General features: G+C 41.4%; 1 protein-coding gene across 6 annotated transcripts in view; it reads right to left on the bottom strand.

Annotated features, from left to right (window-relative positions):
* slc38a10 (solute carrier family 38 member 10) overlaps positions 1–19,175 on the bottom strand; it is a 77,554-nt gene that overhangs the window by 9,940 nt on the left and 48,439 nt on the right. For 2 of the 6 annotated variants that reach the window (XM_074663233.1, XM_074663235.1), the window contains 6 exons: positions 7,839–8,050; positions 6,622–6,739; positions 6,309–6,354; positions 6,052–6,145; positions 5,809–5,952; positions 3,976–4,100 (listed from right to left, as the gene is read on the bottom strand). In XM_074663233.1, the coding sequence (XP_074519334.1) occupies positions 3,976–4,100; positions 5,809–5,952; positions 6,052–6,145; positions 6,309–6,354; positions 6,622–6,739; positions 7,839–7,928 (617 nt within the window). In that variant the 5' untranslated portion in view covers positions 7,929–8,050. Of the gene's footprint in view, positions 1–3,137; positions 3,263–3,975; positions 4,101–5,808; positions 5,953–6,051; positions 6,146–6,308; positions 6,355–6,621; positions 6,740–7,838; positions 8,051–8,216; positions 8,455–19,175 lie in introns of those variants that run through there. The other 4 variants (XM_074663234.1, XM_074663231.1, XM_074663232.1 and 1 more) reach the window with 4 other exon arrangements.

Here is a 19,175-nt window from a genome sequence, read left to right as displayed (position 1 = left end):
CGTGTGTGTGTGTGTGTGTGGCACAGAGTGGGTGACAGTCAAGACAAGCTGAAGCTGAATCCTGGTCTGTTTGTCTGTAACAGTGAGTATCTTTCTGTCTCTCTCTTAGCACAGTGACGTAGGGGGCTACCGGTACATTAACCTGTGTATTTACAGGCTATATAAATAACAGAGAATGCCTGGTGGGTTTTAGAGCATTGTAAACTTTCCTTTAGACTCTTGCACTCTTTCTGTGACAGCAAGAAACAGAGGAGACCTGAGAAAGAGAGAGAAACTATTACTTTCACTGCTCCTCATTCTCCCTCTTTCACACGCTCTGGTTTTATGAGCGGGCCCTGTCCTATGGTGCTATTCTTCGATGCTTGTTTAATCCTCAAACCTTTAAATCTGATAGCCAAGGTTAAATAAAACTGCATATTGGAAGCAGGGCGTTAGAGCATCTAATGGCCACTCAACAGTCCTGACTCGGGGGGCTAATGTGATTTTTTTGCTGCCCTTAAATGGAGGAAATATGACTGTGAAGGTCTTCAAAGTGAATGTGGGGAAGTGTTTCAGGGGCTGGAGTGTGTGCGGTAGTTAACATCATTAGCTCTGACAGTTGAAACATGCTGACAGAAGCATCGCAAAGGGACAATTTGGCTGCACATGTTTTTCTTATGTCCCTCTATTATGAGCTAACTGCTCCTCACTATTCAAACCCTGCAGCCAAAAGACAACAAGGCCAACTCCCATCCCCGTCATAATGGTGATGTTAAGTAATGTTTTAACTGAAAGTAAACACATTTCATGAATGTAATAAAAGTCCAATGTGCTGAGAGCTGTTTAATCAGCCCGTGAATACATCAGTGTGTGTCTGTAAGATGGCGGCGGTCCAATGTGTTGATTAGTGGTTTGGCTTAACAGGGCGCTTGCCTCGCTCGGCCTGACCCAAGCCAAGAAATGGCCCTGCCAAATATCACTCAGCACTGCAAGTGGGAGCCCATGCACAAAACACACATACTCCTTTCTTCTTTTTCTAACAGGCGCACACCTCGCTCCTTCACAAATGAATATCCCCTATCCTATACTTTCTGTCACTTTGTGCAATTATATTAATTTCAGTGTTGTTTCAGTCTTGAGGCTGCAGTCACCCACTCCTGCCACTTACCTCACCCTCTCACTCACAAACAAACCCATACAGTGCCACCACCCAAACATCGAGCTCCTTATGACCTCTGTAACACTTTCTTGACCCCTCTGAAGTGTAGTGTCTAAACCACAGATAAGACTTTGTACACCAAAAACCCAATTACACCTTAAAGAATTAACCTTTTAAACCCAGAGCAAGGCAAGTGCCACAGTATAAAGGACAGGACAAAAGAAACAGTGACAGAGCATGAAGGTGGATCAAAATGAGAGGGATGGATAAAGACAGTGACACTGAGAAAAGAGTAAAGAGCGGTGGTTGAATATCTGCAGGGAAAGTTAACCTGGTGCCAAACTGCCATTAAATCAGTTATTATCTCAAAGTGTTAGCCACACCTTAAAAATTAACTATGATAGTTCTAAAATGAGGGAAGCTAAATAAGCATGCTTTTAATTTGAAATCATCTACAGAAGTATCCAAGCCCCTTTTGAGTAAATAATGTTTAACTCAGCTTTGACTTGAGTTATGAGTTGAGAATTTTAAGTGAGCAAGTTTTGTTAGCTAACATTTTTAAATTTGCCCATGTTTATTTGTTAATTAACTTTTAAGCTGTGTTATTGTGCACTACTGAGCTATTTTTGTTGGAAAAAGAAATAGCTTAAGCATGTTAACCTTTTTAGATCATCCATAGGAATAACAAAGCTAATATGCTACAGCAAGCTTACATTTTGAAGTTTGCTTACCAAATTTTGCTGGCTAAAATGTTGAAATAAGCAATGTCAGGTTTGTCGGCTATAATATTAAAGATGGCTTGTTAGTTAATTGCTAAAAGTCAACCATGTCACTTTTAATTGGGCTAAAACCAAAAGTTAGCTTTATAAATTGTGTTGGTCAGCCTTTTAAAGTTAATGATGTAGCTTTAGTTAGCAAACATTTACAGTATAGTTTACAGTAAAAGTTAGCTATACAAGTATTGGTAGCCAACATGTGAGTTAGATACGTATATCAGTTCAATTCAGTAGCTAACACTTTGAAGCCTGCTCATCATATCAGCTAAGATTTTAAAGTAAGCAAAGTCAGTACATTTTGTTGGCTAATATTTAAGTCAGTTAACTTTGTGTTTTTAGCTGAAATACTGAAGTTAGCTATGTAGTTTATGTTAGCCAAGAATTTGAGAGTTTTGCACATCTCAAAAACATACCATACATTTAAAAGTTTTTGAAGTAATGTCTTTTACATGAGTTAGCTTTTTCCCTGTCTTGTAATTTTGTATTTGTATTATTGCTAATATTTTTTTTTTTTTGACACATCTACTCATTTTATTTAGATATTGTATTTTATCTTTGTGAGCTTTCCACTCTTGCACTTGGATTACTGTTTGATCTGTTTGTTGGTCTGGGAGGGTTGTTTATAAAGTGATGTTGCACTGGATTTTTGAATGTTTCTGAGGGGAAAAGGGGAAACGTTGACTACAGTCTGATTCTTAATTGTATATTATGAACATACTTTGAGAGGGAAAAAATTGAAGTCAATTGCAATCAAACATATTTTTGCTATTTTATTCAATCAGATAATAAAAAATATGAATTGTGTAGAAAACATTTCTTAGAGGATTACGGGTCAGATGTTTCAGTGGAGCAGAAACAGATGAGCTGGTTGTGAAAAGCATGTTAATGAAGATAAGCAGACTGCCTTAATTACATTTAGAAATCTAACGAATTATCTCCACCAGTTTCTTTATGTGACAAACTCACCCTGATCCCTCCACTGTGGCCCACAGGGTGACGCAAGTAGACATGCATTACTTTTACTAGTTCATAGCAGTGGAAGCTTTAGTTCATGGTGCAGCTGCAGGAGTTAGACAGTGGAAAAACCCCCATTTGACAGTGATGATTTCAGTGTACAACTGTCAGATTTTCCCTACTCAGATTCTTGTTTTAATAGGCTTATTTTTTGCTTTACTTTTATTTCATTGGTCCTGTGCAGGTGGAGGGATGGGAGGCGTACTTACGACTGACAGGCGAAGGCCATCCCACAGATGGGGAGACAGCGAAACACACCCTCCCAGTGCACCACATTGACCTGCTCTAGCCACCAGCCGCTGAGCAGCCCGTGTTTGAACGAGGACAGCACCATCTGAAGGGAAGGAGGGGGGGTTACAGCCCGAACCAAATGTTGAAACGTGGAGGGGGAGAGCACGAAGAGGAGGAGGGGAGGAGGGGGGGCTGCACCCATGCCAACAGGTTCACAAGTTATGAGAGGAATGGATGGGGATAGAAAAACAGAGACAGGAAAACAAGAAAGAGACATGACAAGAAACCCAGAGCTGAACAAAAAACCTGTGAGGTAATGGAAATGGTGATGAAAAATCATGATTTAAACTCAAAGAAACAGGCTTGTGAATAGGTGATTATGACAAAAACTACCTTACAGGTTTTCCATCAGCATGTGTTTCTTATGTCTTGCTCCTTTAGATACCTGATTGAATACAGCAGAACACTTTTCATCCCTGAAACCTCCCAGACCAACACCCAGGCTGCTCATCCAGAGCCAGGGGTTGGCAGAAAACTTTCACTTCAGTATGCTTCACGCCTCCACGTCGCTACTACTGCCACCAACACACACACACACACACACACACTCACAGAGCACAAATGGCTCAGACCAAACCCAAATTAAAAGGTGATTAATGGAAAAGACCGATGAGAGTGGGCGTGAAGGATCAGGGAGGTGGGAGAGGACTTTGAGGAGCGTAAAGTTGCAGAAGAAACGGCAGGCTACCTTCACTCTCCACCCTCCACCCCACACTGCCCTTACAGTGGTCTTACTCTGGAGGTGGTTTTACTTACGGGTGACAGCAGAAGGTTGTGGCGATAATGGGCAGGCACTGAATGACGCCCTTCAAACGCCACAGGTGAACCCGCTCCACCCAGGAACCCGAGATAATGCCATAGCGCAGTGACGACAACACTATCTACAGCACCAGCAGCAGGAGGAGCGGTGGGACAGAGGGGAGCAAACAAAAGGGTGCAGAGGAAGGGAGGAGGTAGTCAAGGAGAGTGAGGGAGAGCAGAAGGACACAAGGAAGAAAAAAGAGGTAAAGTGGTGTAATCAGCATAAAGGAAGAGGAGGGAAAAATGACATCACTGTTAGACGGTTAGGGGTCTGGACTGGACTGAGCCGGGTCTGGATCTGAAGCCAGACACACACCCATCAATGCTTCAAGGTTGTTGCCATGCTACAGATCTACAGGTCACACAGCACAGAGAGGCTGCCGTTACCAATGAGACATCTGTGGAAGCAACACCGCATTAGTGAGACAGAAGCGCACACACACACACACACATGCGGTGGCTGTGTGTGAGATTAAAGAGTAAATGAGCTGAATCACCTGAGGCAGAAAACGTCACTGGAACTCAACTCAACCTGGAAACTGAAAACCTTTTAACACCGAATCAGCTGATTGAAGGTATTACTGTGGTATCCAGGAATCAAATAACTCCTTTGTTTTTTATTTTTTAACACAAACCACTAAAATACAAAGAAAATATCTGTTCAGTTTTTTTCAATCTCACTCTTTTAACCTTTCATCTCTTTGTTGATTGTATCCTGTCCATCTTAAGATTCTCTTAGTTTTCAACCACACCATGCCAATTAGATATTAAAGAAGACACTGGAGCTTTAAAGCTAGAAAACACTTGCAGCCTTATTTTGCCTCGTTGCTGTCTTGTTTAGCACAGGAATGCCTCCAAAAAAGAATGCAGAATTGTTTCATGAGTTAGAAAAAGGAGTAACTACTTCAGATGTTGTTGACTTGAGTGTAGGAGGAGGAAAAGCACGGTTTTAATGCTTGAATAAGGTTTTAAGAATGGCATCAGTTTATATTCAACTATGATAAACTTTTAGTGCTCCTGTTGGAGATTTGTAAATAAAATAAAATAAAATAAAATAAAATAAAATGGATTAAATACTACAGAAGCCAGAGGATGCAGATTAATTGAGAGTGACTGGGAAAAAAAGGAATGAGGGATGTTACATAAGTTATGAAAGAAGGCTATGGAGCAGTCTTGCAAAATCAAACCCACTATTACCTCAAATCACGAATATCATGAAAAAACAAAGTTGATTTTCTGACTTCTATTTACTTTGCTCTTAGAGTGCCCACAATACCTCTGGTGAATATTCCAGCGGCGTCCTGCTCCCAGGGGAAACCCTCCCTGTGTTACGGGCTACAAAGAGCAGCACAGCATTTGTTTTCTGTCTGATGTGATTCAGTTTCAATTTGCTCTTTAGAAAAACAGAGGAGCAAGACTACGTTGTATTGGAAAAGCACAGTTCAGTACAGTAGAGAACATAGGGAAGAATATCACACCAATAACAACACATGATATTCATCAAACAATATGCAGGAAGGTTATGAAAATGTACTTATACTTTAGGGACACAAAGAACACACAGACTGTACAAATTCATTGATAAAACCACAGCAATCACTCAAATTAACAAACAAAACAAAAACTGACTCAAATTTTTGACAGTCAGAACAACAGACTAAATGTTGAATGGTTAGGAGTACAAACTATGTGTGTCTTTAGACATCTACATTACGTATTTTACCCTCTACAACAGCAGCTCCACTACTAAGCCCACTGCTAAGTGTGTATGTGCATTGAGGAGCTCACCGTGAACATGAAGAGCGTATAGAACATGAGCGCCATGGCGGAGAAGGACTGGATGGAGGACATCATGTTCCTCTGCAGACTCAGCGGGAGGACAATGAAGAGAGACACAGCAAACAGCAGCAGCACGCGGAAACCAAACGTCACCTTTGGAGGAGAGTGACACAATGTTGAAGGATCCAGGGGTGAACACTCCCACAGGTTTGGAAGTTTTCAAAAGAAATGTTCACAGATTCAGAACCACACCTGTAAGCCTAACAGCTGAGCAAAGAAATTGGAGCCCAGATCAGCAATCACCACATAGAAGGCGATACAGGTTCCGAGCATCAAACCGATCATACTGCATGGAGAAACAGATGGGACAGGAGCTATAACTTAAGAACTAAATTTTTTTTTTCCTTTAAATGAAACTTTTTTTGAAGAAAAATCAAATGAACAACACATTTCATACCCCTCTACAAAAAGAGGGACCCAAGCCAAGAAACTGGCTTGATTTGACTTGCCTCGTCTCCACCAGAGCTTTTCCTGGTTTCCCATAAGCATGAAAGGCTGCAGAGATGAACAGACAGCAGTTAAAAAAAAACATGGACAAAGAGAAAGTAGCATACCAAAAACTAAGATCAAGTTACACTGTACACCTCAAATATTCTTATTTAATACCATTACAGGAATCAATGTGATTCCATGTTCAAGATTTTATTATCTACATTGTGTCACGCAAAACACTTCATTAACTTTCTAAACACATTAACAGCTGTCAGTTTACAATGCAAATACACATGCAAATCATCAAACATCAAACAAGTCAAAACTCACCCAGTCCTGCATAGGTCCTTCTTTTTGTGTTGCTGGCTGTGTGGACCAGAAACATGCAGGACTTGTGGGTCATCCAGGAACAGAAGAACAACAGGAGAGTCCCCAGAACAATCCCACACTGTAAGAGGACAGAGGGACACCAAATACTAAAAATAAGAAAAGTCCACTGAGGGGAAAATATGTAAACCTAATGTGAACTTGGCATGGGAGTTTGATCTTTGACATACACAGAAATCAGTAAAGCAGATAAAAAAGAATGCATGATACGTTGAATCAGGATTCCTCAATAGCTATATCCAAGATAATCCACAGCTTTAACAACTCAATTCACTCTCTGCAGAGACCCCCATAAAAATACTTAGCTGTGTAATTGAGAAAAACCTAGGGCCACTTCCTCTTCCTTCTATTCCTGTTATGTCTGTACAGAAATATCTTTAAATATTGTACACAAGCTGGATTTGCATATTATCTGTGTATACGTCAGCTCACTGCCTTCACTTAAAGTCTCTTCCTTCTTGGCCAACTTTCCACGGCGCGCTTGGAGGGTGATAATTTGGCCTTCAGTTTCTATTCAAAGGCTAATAATCAAAAAAGTCAAACCTATGTCATGAACAACTTTCTTAACACACACTGGTCACATTGTCGCTCTCTCTGATAGTTTCATGGGATTATTATTTATTTCTATTGTTTATTTTACACCTGTAACCAGTAAATAAGTAATTTAGGTAAAGGTGAACCTAATGTTTTAACCCAGTTGATTTGAGAAGTGAGGCTGGGCTGAATATGTGCAACATCCCTCTGTTCTTAAATGAAATTAACTGTTGATTTAGTAATACTAAACTAACATTTACTTCAAATTTTGTCACTTCAACTCTTCAGCTCACAATCTGACAATTTCTGCATTCAGGCAAAACACATGTAACTTTTTCTTTTATTTTATTATGTTAAGTAGGGAACTGCGGTATGATTTTAATAAAAAGAAAGATATCCTCCATTTTTTATTACACTATGTCGATTTTACGGTAACATGGTTTCTGGACTTTATAAACAGTACTATCACGTTTTACTGAGGTCTGTTACTTCTTCTTGTAACCGACAAATAACTGACAATCTTCCTTTTCAAGCCAAAAGTCAAAATAATAGCTCGTGTTTCTGGGAAGAATTTTATCTCAACACCTGCGCTTCCGCACGTGCGCGTGCAGCTTCAGGTGACGCACCTGTTTGAAGCAGAAGGGCATGGTGAGCACACTGACTCCGACGATGCTGTTCACCACGTTCATGATGAGACCATAGTTTGACGCCGTCATGTTGACCCGCTTGTTGGTTTTCCACCTCCTTTAATATGAAAAACTTAAACCACACGGTGACGGGAGCTCTCTCTCACACAGCGGGGACTACTTTCTCCTCCGCCTTTCAGTGACGTGGCGCTCTGGGAGAAATCACAAACACAAACATTTTACACACTTGAACCTATTTTCGCTTTCTGAAAACAACAATTACTACACGCACACCAAAATCATACGCAAATAATTTCAGAAACAATACAATAAAACATTTTATAGCACTTTTTCATGTAAGGTAGCAAGCTAACTAACAGTTTAGAGTTAAATTAACCTTTCTCTGCGACTTTCTGCGCCCTCCGCCTCACTGCCCGGTTTTACGTTATCATGGGTAATTCCGTGACTTTTATCCGTGGAAAAGAATATGTCTCCGTGTTTCTATAAGCAACAAGTTGGCAGAAACTGTTAAAAAGGAAACTGTAAATCCAGCCTGACTGTTTTTCTGAACGCGTATCCAGGAAGTGAAGATTACGGTAGAAGAAGTCAGAGAAGACAACTCAACCGGCTGCTTTCATCACTGTGCAAACACGCGGGCGCCCTCCAGTGGTTTAATGGGGGACATGACTCATGAGACAGTCCAACCTTAAAATTTGGCAGTGTTATATGGAAACCACAGTTTATGATCAAAGATAAGCTAAGTGTGCATTACGGTGACTAAGAAAGCAGAAAATTAGTGATACAAATGATTAAAAATGTAAAAAAAAAAAAAAACAACAGCCGCAAAATTAAGAAAAAACAAGAAAGCAAGGTTGTATGGAAACACGTTGCTGCAAAACTAGCCAACCCCATGAGACATCATTTAACATTTCAACAGTATCACTATTAAACACTTTGGAAAATAAATTGATTTAAAAGTTAATACAGTTTTGATGGATTTAATGTCAGTAGGCAGTTTGTTCCAGAGAGATGGACCTCAGTAGCTATAAAGGCCCCTTCACCAGACTTGGTTCTGATTCTGTATACAGTCAGGAAAATGTTTCCGTGATGACCTCAGGGGTCTGACTGGGCTGTACTGGGTGAGCAAGCTGGAAATGTAATGAAGGGCTGAACCATTGAGTGCTTTATGGACTAATAACAGAATTTTGAAATTGATTCTGTATTGAACAGGAAGCAAATGGGGTATGTATACATTTTCCTGTGCATGTGAGCACTCTAGCTGCTGTATTCTGAATAAGTTGGGACCATCAGATACAGATTGTTGGGATATCCCAGCTTTCCAACCTTGTTGAACAAAAGGCTTGACAAATTTCTTGGCTTTAGTTTAAGATATGAATGATAATCCTTTAGAAATATCTTTTAAGTGGTACAATGCTGATCTTATGTTGGTAACGTGACTAAGTTCCAAATCCAGAACAATGCCAAGATTTCTGACAAGACCACGTTTTTTTGTGGCCCTACAGAGGAGTAATTTCCTTTTCAGGTGGTTTCCTTGAATCGTACTGCTCAAAGCATACAGACTGTGATAAATGGACAAAAATACAGAAAATAAAATGTGTTTTGTTTGTTTCTGCCAATATCTACCAATGAATTACTTGACTTAAGTGAGATATTATTGAACACCTTCTCTTTCTGCATCATTGTTTTGATACTTTTCCTCCACTTTAGGGCCTGGCTAGCTTTTCCATCGCTGACATACTCTGTTTCAACAACACCTACAGACTTGCATGAATCCTGTTTTTCCAGATGCCTCGGAGATTCCCTCCAGGAAAAAGGAAACAGGCAACAGAGGGATGCAGAAGGCTAAAGGTGTGGGAGGATGAAAACAAAAAAAGACTCAAACAGAACGGGTAAAACATGCACAATGACGTCAGAGAGAGAATACACCGTGAGCACCTGAAAACATTGCTGGCAGTGTATTTCAGTTTATTTCCATCACCCACACCTCCTGCCCGGTGCCCTCTGTGATACACAGCTATTGTGTTGTTTGACCAGGAAAGAGGAGAAGGAGCAAGGGAATGGAAGTGCAGGGGAGGGGGCGAGATGTGGGAGATTTCCCTCAGCCGGGTGTGCTTTCCTCACACCGTGGGGACCGGGGATTTCGAGAAGCAGGGATGTGACGGAGATTTGAGAGGAGGGTGAGTCAGAGTTCTATTGACATGTTCGTGCCTTTGTTTGAAGTCTTATCAGAATGACTTTCACACTCTTACAGTATCACAAAATCACTTTTATAGCCTTGAACTTTAATCCCTACGATGTTGATACAAAAGGATCTGTCTTTCTGTTCCCATGAGTCTATTTTTACCTCTAATTGTTTACAATTGTTGCATTTAACCCAGTCATGAGGCTCTGATTTAGCTCTGCCTTCCACGTAAATGATATAAATAAAGTTCATTGTTGTCATGTGTGCATGTCTGTGAGTGTGTGTGTGTGTGCATATGTGCGTGATCAGAGAGGTTAAGACAGGAAAACCCTGGCCATTGTGCACCAGTGACCCCTCAAAATCAATGTGACAGACCGGTTGATTGGCTGGAGGGTCCTGTCTCTCTGCACCTAATCCCTCAAGGTAGACCCTCAGCCAGGCCTGCTGTGCCCTGGAGTGTGTGTGTGTGGGTGAATGTTAATGTGTGTGTGTGTGCATGGATGTAGCTGTGCTTGTATGTGTGTCTTTCTGCACCTAATCCCTCAAGATAGACCAAAGGCCATGGGATGGGGTATTAGTGCAGTTACAGGGGGTCAGGCCAGTGTGTGTGTATGTGGGTTTTTGAATGTGTGTGTGTGTGAATGTACATGAGAGACCACTCCATGGTAGTCCAATTAGACAGCAGAGTACCTGTGTGTTTCTATGGGGCTCAGTCATGTGTAGTGGGTTTTAAGGTGGGGTTGGGTTTTGGGGGGGGGATTTTCGGGCAGATTTGGTCGGATAACCCAGTCAGAGCGAAATTAGACGCAGGCATCTGAATCTGACCCCGGGGCCCTCCACATAACCCTCAGGTCACTCAGGGGTCACGGGGCACAAAGCAGAGCGCTGACCCTGCACAGGTCAAGCATGCGGGGCGGCTGAAAGGACGCCTTTGTGGGGCCTGGCATGCTCGTGATTTCCCATGAGCACCAGGGGGACTGTGTCTGCCCAGGAAACTGGACCGGAGAGCCGGCCAGACGAAGTGTGTGTGCGCACAACTGTGTGTGCAGTGATGGAAACCATAATTGATTTTTGTTTATATTTCTGCCTGTTTGCTTTATGATTATCGCTCACTGAAGGTCAAAGTTGAGCCTGATTTTTATTTACGGCTTGGAATGTGTTTGTTTTTGTGCACGGTTCAGACTTTGGGAGGATAAAAACTGTCAGGAAGAAATCTTGCAACTCCTCTTAAATTCAAAAATGAAGCTGAAGGATTACATTCCTCTCTGTGAAAAGAAAATCCCCGACTTTCCAGCTTTTTCCAACTCAAATATAATCCTAATTTTCATAGTTGACGTTTTGGGCATGCATTTTTTTCCCCTTTGTTAATGTTTGTCTGTTGAGACATAGCTTAGAGATTTAGGCACGCCTGTGGTTGTTGCTTGTGTACATCTGTTAGCGCCTCCTTAATGAGCGCATGCACGCTGCCTGCAGGCCTGTGTGTGGCCCTCAGAGAGCGAGAGAGAGGAGCCCTCTGCTCCAGTAATCACATTTAATTACGGCAGCAGCATTAGACAGCCCATGAATGGGGTTTTTAGGCAGGCCTCTCACACAGAAATTGGCTGCATCCAGCTGAACATTGCCCACCTTTGTCCTGCCGGTCCCACTATATTCTATTAAGACTTTGTCATTTGACCATCAGCAAAGCACTAACAACTGCTGGACTAATGCTACACATTAAAAACAGGACGGTAAAAGGGAACAATAGGGGTTTTCTTGGCTGAGCGGCTCGCGTCGGCCCCATTAATGAAGCAAATGGACCACACATTAGACTCCATCCACAATCACATAGCACCTAGAGTCACAGATAAAGCAGTCTGAAGAAAATCCTCCACGTCTGCTTATCTAAGCAAGAGGAGAAAAAAAGGGAGGTGTGTGTTTTTTTGGACTAAAGAATTTACTTCTGCCTTAATGGTCAATACCCCGAGGCTTCTCACTCTGTAAAATCAATCTTGGAGATGACGTGGGAGTTTCAGAGTGAGAGAGATGTCACGGTGCCATCTGAGCTCCTCAGCCCCGTATGAATCCACGTGTGATGTGTGTTTGTGAGGGTTTCTATCACACATGAATCAGTGTGTTTACGCACAGGAGGAGTTTAAGTCTGACGCACATCAGCACATTCAAGTGTTAACAACTCGACAGTTTGAGCAGCTTTTAGGTCAAAACTGGAAACATCCAAACTGTGGTTGTTTAGGGCCCAAACCAAACAAAAAACTACACAATCATTCAGTCTCTCAAGCATTTTAACTGTTTCATGACGATGAATGAGCACTCTCAAAGTATTATGGGTGCAGTTTGATTGTTTTTCTTTTTGTTTTGTTTCTATATTGACTGTCACTAGACTACTTCTACTTTAGAAGATAATACAATTTAAAGGTTGTTTTCACTTTAACAATCACCAAGGTCAGAATGATACAGTAAGAAAAGAAACATTTTTTAATCATTTTTAACAAAAAACTTTCTATAAAACTAAAGAAACTCACCAGAACACTCCAACTTAGCTAAATCAAATTCTACGTGAGTTGGTTTCCTGCTGTTATGTATTTATACATTAAAAATATATTTTTTAGAAGTATTCAAGAATTATTCCTGGCAATTGGTACCGGTACTCAATGGTACCAAATTTTGGTACTTTCTTTGTGTTTATGTAGTAAAAAAATCAATTTGTTTGATAATAAAATGTATATATTTTAAAATTTAACATATTTATTCTTCAATATGTAACCTTGCAGTGCTGTGTTTATGTCCAGCATGGAAAATCCCCTACTCTTCCACCCTCTCACAGTCACAAGGATGCATTTAGGTATCTAAACATGATACCTTTTGATTTTACATAATTCAGAATCCAGTACTTTAGACAGAATTTGGTTGGTACCTACAAAAGTATCTAATTCGGTTCCCATCCCTACAGTCGACTTGAATAATCCTTTGATTTAATATTCAATAATCTGTGTATCTGAACTTAGTCTATGCGGGCTGTAACACTTCAAGTTAATTGACTTCTCATTCTGACACCAAAACACACACTTTCCCTGTCTGACATACATTCACGTACACACACAACCAAATTCTCATACACGCACACACAGAGACTGTGTCCAACTGATCATAAATCCAAAGAGTTTTTAAAACGGCAAACTGGTAAAGAGGGGTGATAGTACAGCACTCTTGGGTCAAAATGATACACACACCCACATATTCACACACACACTTGAGGTATTACAAAGCCATGCAGTATTAAACAGTATCACAAAACAATGTGATGTGAAACAGTGTGAGACCACAGAACTCCTTCGCTCAACAAACCAAACAAAACAACACAACACAATATAGCACTAAACAACATGATATGACATGATAGGACACGATACGATACAATAAAACACAACAGGATACGACACGATGTGATAAGACGAAATGATATGACCCGAGACACGATATGATACAATACCACATGATATGATATAATATGATAAAACACCATACTCCAAGTCAGGACGACACAAATTGCAACATTACCACACAATATGGTACAACATAAGATTTGGATCAATATTATACAATATGATGCAACACGTCATGATACGTAACTTTACAGGACGATATGATTCACTCCATTACTCCAGTGCTGCACACATTCATCCGTCCCTGCGCTCCTTTTATTAAACACAAACAATTCAAACATCAACAACTTTCACTGACACAGAGCAGCATCAATCAACAGCAGCTGGAGACACTAACAAAATGTGTCACATTATCATGATAAAAATGCTTCAACGCATTTTTTATTTTACATATCTGACCTCACACAGTGCATGCTGGAGCACATAGTGTACAGTATTTTAGGACACACACACACACGCTTACACAGGGGGAGTGTGGAGCGGGTGGAACAGAATGACTGTAGGGATTCATGCTGGCTTTCCTCTATTAAACTCTGCAATAAGGCTTACTGTGTATGGGAGTGCTGACATCCCTGCCCACCTCCATGATATACTGCCTGTGTGAGTATGTGAGTGTGTGTGTGAGTGCGCATGCTAAACTCTCTACCTGTTTTCGATGATCTACAGCTCCAGGGGACATTTATGCACCATATACCAACATTTGTGTGCATTTGTGTGTGTTTAAATCAGTGTTTGCGAGTGAGCGTGTCCACATGGGCGTGCAGCCACGTGCTCTGCGGCTCAGGTTTGCTCTCTGTTGGGGGGGCCGAGGGGGGGTTTAGTAGGAGGGAGGGAATTCCTTCAGATTCGGACCCAGACAGAGGAAGGTCTCAGTGGTGACTCCAAACCTGGGCTGAGGGAGCGATAATTTACAGTGGGAGTGGGCTGCGACTGAAGGGGACTCAGTAAAGTGGTGGAAACGGGTCGGCCCGTATATCTCTCTATAATTGACGGCGTCAAAGTAATGTGCCGAGTTCAGAGCCAGGAGAGGTGGCTTCCCCCCCCCCTCAGGTTCTCCTCAGGTCTCCTCCACTGCTCCTTCTCCCTGGCAGCCTGAAAACAGGCCTTTCATTAAGGGGCTGCTTTAAACGGCCTCTGGTGCCAGCAGCATCATTAGGATTTTAGGAGTGGCACTTATCACATGAACAGCCAGCTCTTTACACGGCAATATTAAGATTATTCCTGCTTTTTTAATGCTCTGCTGATTTACTGTAGTCAGAGACAGAAGAGACAGCAACCTGAACTCCCCCCAGCTAACCCAGCGAATAGCCACATCCCGTGTGATAAAGCCCAGACTGAAGAACTTGTGTTTCAAATTCAATCTGCCTCATACAGCGGGATGTTTCCGGACCACAAAGAGATAACACACGAGGAGGAGACGTGACAAGAAACAGACACTGACTTGACGATGCAGGAAGGTTTTGTTTTTTTTCTGAAGTGAAATGGGAATTCTTTCTTTTTGGATCCCGCCACATGGAGGCGCAGAGAGCTCTGGGAAAGGACGTGGACTAAGTGATTTGACGTCCTCTGAGTTGATTCCAATGATGAAAAATAACCTCAGTAGTGACTTTTTCTCTTTTTTTTCACATCTTTGCCAAGAAGATCCGACACTTTATGAAACTATGTTGTCCAGTTTGTTTAAAATGCTCACATGGCTGCACGTCACTCAGATTTAAAAACTTCTCTGCTCGTGCTTCAGCCTCTCTTTGGCAAAGTGTCCAAAAACTTCTCCAGCCTCACAAACGTTTGAAGTTGTTCGGGGCTGTTCTAAGAGTTAAAAAGAAAGTAAAGCAGCGGTTTGTTATCACGTAGCACAGGACTGGAGTCTTTTCTCAGATGATAGACAAGCCCAAACTCTGTTCCTCAACCCTTCAGTGCCTTAAAGTTTTTTTTCCCTAAATTTATTTTTTTCAAGTATGCATTTTCCTGCTATTTTAATAAGTGTTAATATTTGACATCGCTACCTCAAGCTTCACTTTGATTTGGTAGGACAGATTTAAAACAGAAAACACACAATTAGGGGCGTGACATGTACCAGATCATGTTGGGATCGTAAGGACGACATCGTCCTCGGTGTAATATACAAAGCTGCTTTCCCTGACTTCTTGCAGGAGGATCATGAATCATGATTTTTTAAAGTCTGCTAAAAGTTTTCATTTTGTTTTTATAACACTGATCGTGGTAACTTTTGATGCTTGTCAATACACCTTGGTTTAAATGTGTCAAGCGTGTCAAGTTACACTTTGATTACGTGCAGAAGTAAGAGTCTCAAGCAAAGGTCAAAGGTCACAGCGACCACAGCTATCTGTGCCTACTAACATCCCGCCTCATTGAGTCACACCACGACAGAAAAATGTTGACTCATAATAACACGAAAACTCCTCAAACAGCTGCTGTATTTCTATCTCCTGTCTGTCGCTGTTTCCTCGTGTTTCAACACTTGAGCGTGATGTCAGTGTGTGTGTGTGTGTGTGTGTGTGTGTGTGTGTGTGTGCGTTTGTGGGGTGTTTGTGTTGATGCAAACACAGCAGATTTCCCCTAATAAACAGGAAATATCTCTTCAATCCCTGCAAATAAGACGCAGGCATTCACTTGTCAGCACAAATTACAGGCCGATGCTCACAGTTGTGGATGTTATCTCAGTCCAGCAACACACACACACACACACACACACACACACACACACACACACACACACACACACACACACACACACACACACACACACACACACACACACACACACCTCAAAAGTCATTTCCAGTGAGTTTAATTCCGTTTTTTTTTGCTGAATCTTTTAATAAAGACTTGCTCGCTCACACTTGTCCCTTCTTTCACATACTTTTCCACATTCCTCCCATTTCTTTTCCCCCCTCCTTTGTAGGATATACTATCCCTCTTCCCTCTCTCTGTTTTCACATGCCTTCCCCGCCTCTTCTTGTTCTCTCCCTTCCTCTCCCTTTCTTCTATTCTCATCGAAATTCAGCTGTGTAATTCTCTCCCTCTCTCTGAGGACAGCATTGATCTCTCCCTTCCCGCATGTTTGAGAAGCACTGGGCGGGAGGAGGACGAAGAAGAGGAGAGGAACAGGAAGCAAGGAGAGAAAGAAGTGAAAGAAGAAGAGGAGGAGGAAGGGGGAGGCAGAGGTGGAGAGCCCCCTCCTCTCTCTATAGTGGCTGGAGAAGAAAAGACACGGGCTTCCCTCGTGATCGCATCTTCCGCCCCTCTTTTTGAAGCACGGAGAGACAAGAGAGCAGCTATTTACTGGAGCCCGCACATAATGGCCACTTTTATTTACTTTGCTCCATTTAGCTTCTGCCAAGGACTCTCTAGTGTGTGGGCCAAAAACAGAAACCCGAGGTGTTTTACAAACTACCAAAGTCCCCCAAACCCCTCCTCCTCCTCCTCCTCTTCTGTATGTGTGTGTTCTGTATTTATTAGCAGATATCCAACTCGAAAGCATTCGCAAAACAAAAAAGAATCCTCAATGCAGAAGAGATTTGTATCCCCCGTCTCAACATGTGGCCACATTTATATATGACCTGCCTTCAGTCTTCCCCCAGGCCAATCTGACACACACACACACACACACGCACACACACACACACACACACACACACACACACACACACACACACACACACACACACACACATCAGACCCCTGCACTCACATCAGAAAGGTCAGCAGTCCCGCTCTGCCCACGATGGAGCTGACCCTGTGTCCCGAGGCGAGCAGGGTTTCCAACGAGTCCTCCTCACCGCTGACCTTTACACAGAGCTTCATCAGTAGCAGACCTCAGACTCACATCAGGACGTCTTTAAAGACTCTCCTCTGCAGTATGTGAGTCTCAGTTTACATCCACAACCACTGGATGTGTTCTTATTTGTTTATTTACTTGTTTTATACTTTTTATACTAAAACATAATAAGGTCTTGGAATAATTCAGCATTTTCACTCCTCAAATGTAACTGGTTGCTACTACTGATTTAATGCTTTAAATCCTGGAACGACTCCTACTGAAACTGTCCAATGATGAAAAAATGTACGATCAAAACCTGAAAATAGCTGTCATAACTACCATGTGATACAATGTAGAATGATACAAACAGATACAGTATGAAGGTAAACTAAAAGAAACTACACTATTTTACATAAATCAAAACAAAACCCTATGATAGGACACAATGTGACACAGTCAAAGATGACACCACAGTTTGGTGCAAAACCAAACAAATGGATCAGCGCTCTCCAACCAGGTCTGAAACTTCAGTTTTATGCATTTTGTTACATTGCATTCGGTCACATTGCTTTGTGCTATGTTGCAATATATCATGTTGTTTTACATTGTGTTGTGTTGTGCTGTGTTGTGTAACTCTGTGTTATGTGCCTTACATTACGCTGCATACATTGTGTTGCGTTACATTGTGTTGCGTTACATTGTGTTGCGTTACATTGTGTTGCGTTACATTGTGTTGCGTTACATTGTGTTGCTTTACATTGTATTCCTTTACATTGTGTTCCGTTACATTGTGTTCCGTTACATTGTGTTCCGTTACATTGTGTTCAGTTACATTGTACATTGGGTTCCGTTACATTGTATTCCATTACATTGTGTTGCGTTACATTGAGTTCTGTTACAGTGAGTTGCGTTACATTGAGTGACGTTACACTGAGTGACGTTACATTGCTTTGCGTTACATTGTGTTTCGTTACATTGTGTTCCTTTACAGTGTGTCCCGATGCATTGAGTTGTGTTACATTGTGTCCCGTTACATTGTGTTCCGTTATATTGAGTTGTGTTACATTGTGTTACATTATATTGTGTTCCGTTACATTGCGCTGCATACATTGTACATTGTGTTCCGTTACATTGTATTCCAATACATTGTGTTCCATTACATTGTGTTCCGTTACATTGAGTTGTGTTACATTGTGTCCCTTTACATTGTGTTCCGTTACATTGTGTTCCGTTACATTGTGTTCTGTTACACTGTGTCCCATTACATTGAGTTGCGTTACCTTTAGTTGCATTACATTGCGTTACATTGAGTTGCGTTACATTGTGTCGCATTACTTTGTGTTGCGTTACACTGTGTTGTGTTGCATCGTGTTTTGCTGCGTTACTTTAAGTTTTACGGGGTTATGTTATAAGACGAGACGTAACAAGAGAAGACCTTACAAGATGAAGATGTATGTTACCTAACAACGCAATGTTAGGCTCAATTTGATGCATTACAACACATTTTGCTATGTCCCATTACCTTAGGATATGTTGCCTTGTGTCACAATACAATATGATATTCAATACAATTAGTATGATACAGCACATAACCCTACATATGCTTAATAACTTATCCATGGTATGGCCAATAAGGTACAATAGAATACCAAACTGAGGATTATATGCTGTGCAGAAAGTTACAGTGAGGTTTGGTCTGATCTGACATTCATTACATGTGATCGGTACAATTTGATATAATATGATATATTAAGGGAAGATATAATATTACATATTAAGGGAAGATATAATATTACATACTACATTCTATGATACTCAACAGAATTGTTCAGAATGGTTCTTCACGGAGCTGTACAATATGATCTGATTGGATAATATAAGTATGGCCCATAGTACAAAAACTTTATTAC

This window comes from Halichoeres trimaculatus, unplaced genomic scaffold (genome assembly GCF_033239565.1).
Source record: "Halichoeres trimaculatus isolate MK-OKI-2021-1 unplaced genomic scaffold, fHalTri1.1 fHalTri1_scaffold_23, whole genome shotgun sequence".
NCBI classification, from domain to species: Eukaryota; Metazoa; Chordata; class Actinopteri; order Labriformes; family Labridae; genus Halichoeres; species Halichoeres trimaculatus.
This window is presented reverse-complemented; position numbering and strand designations above follow the sequence as displayed.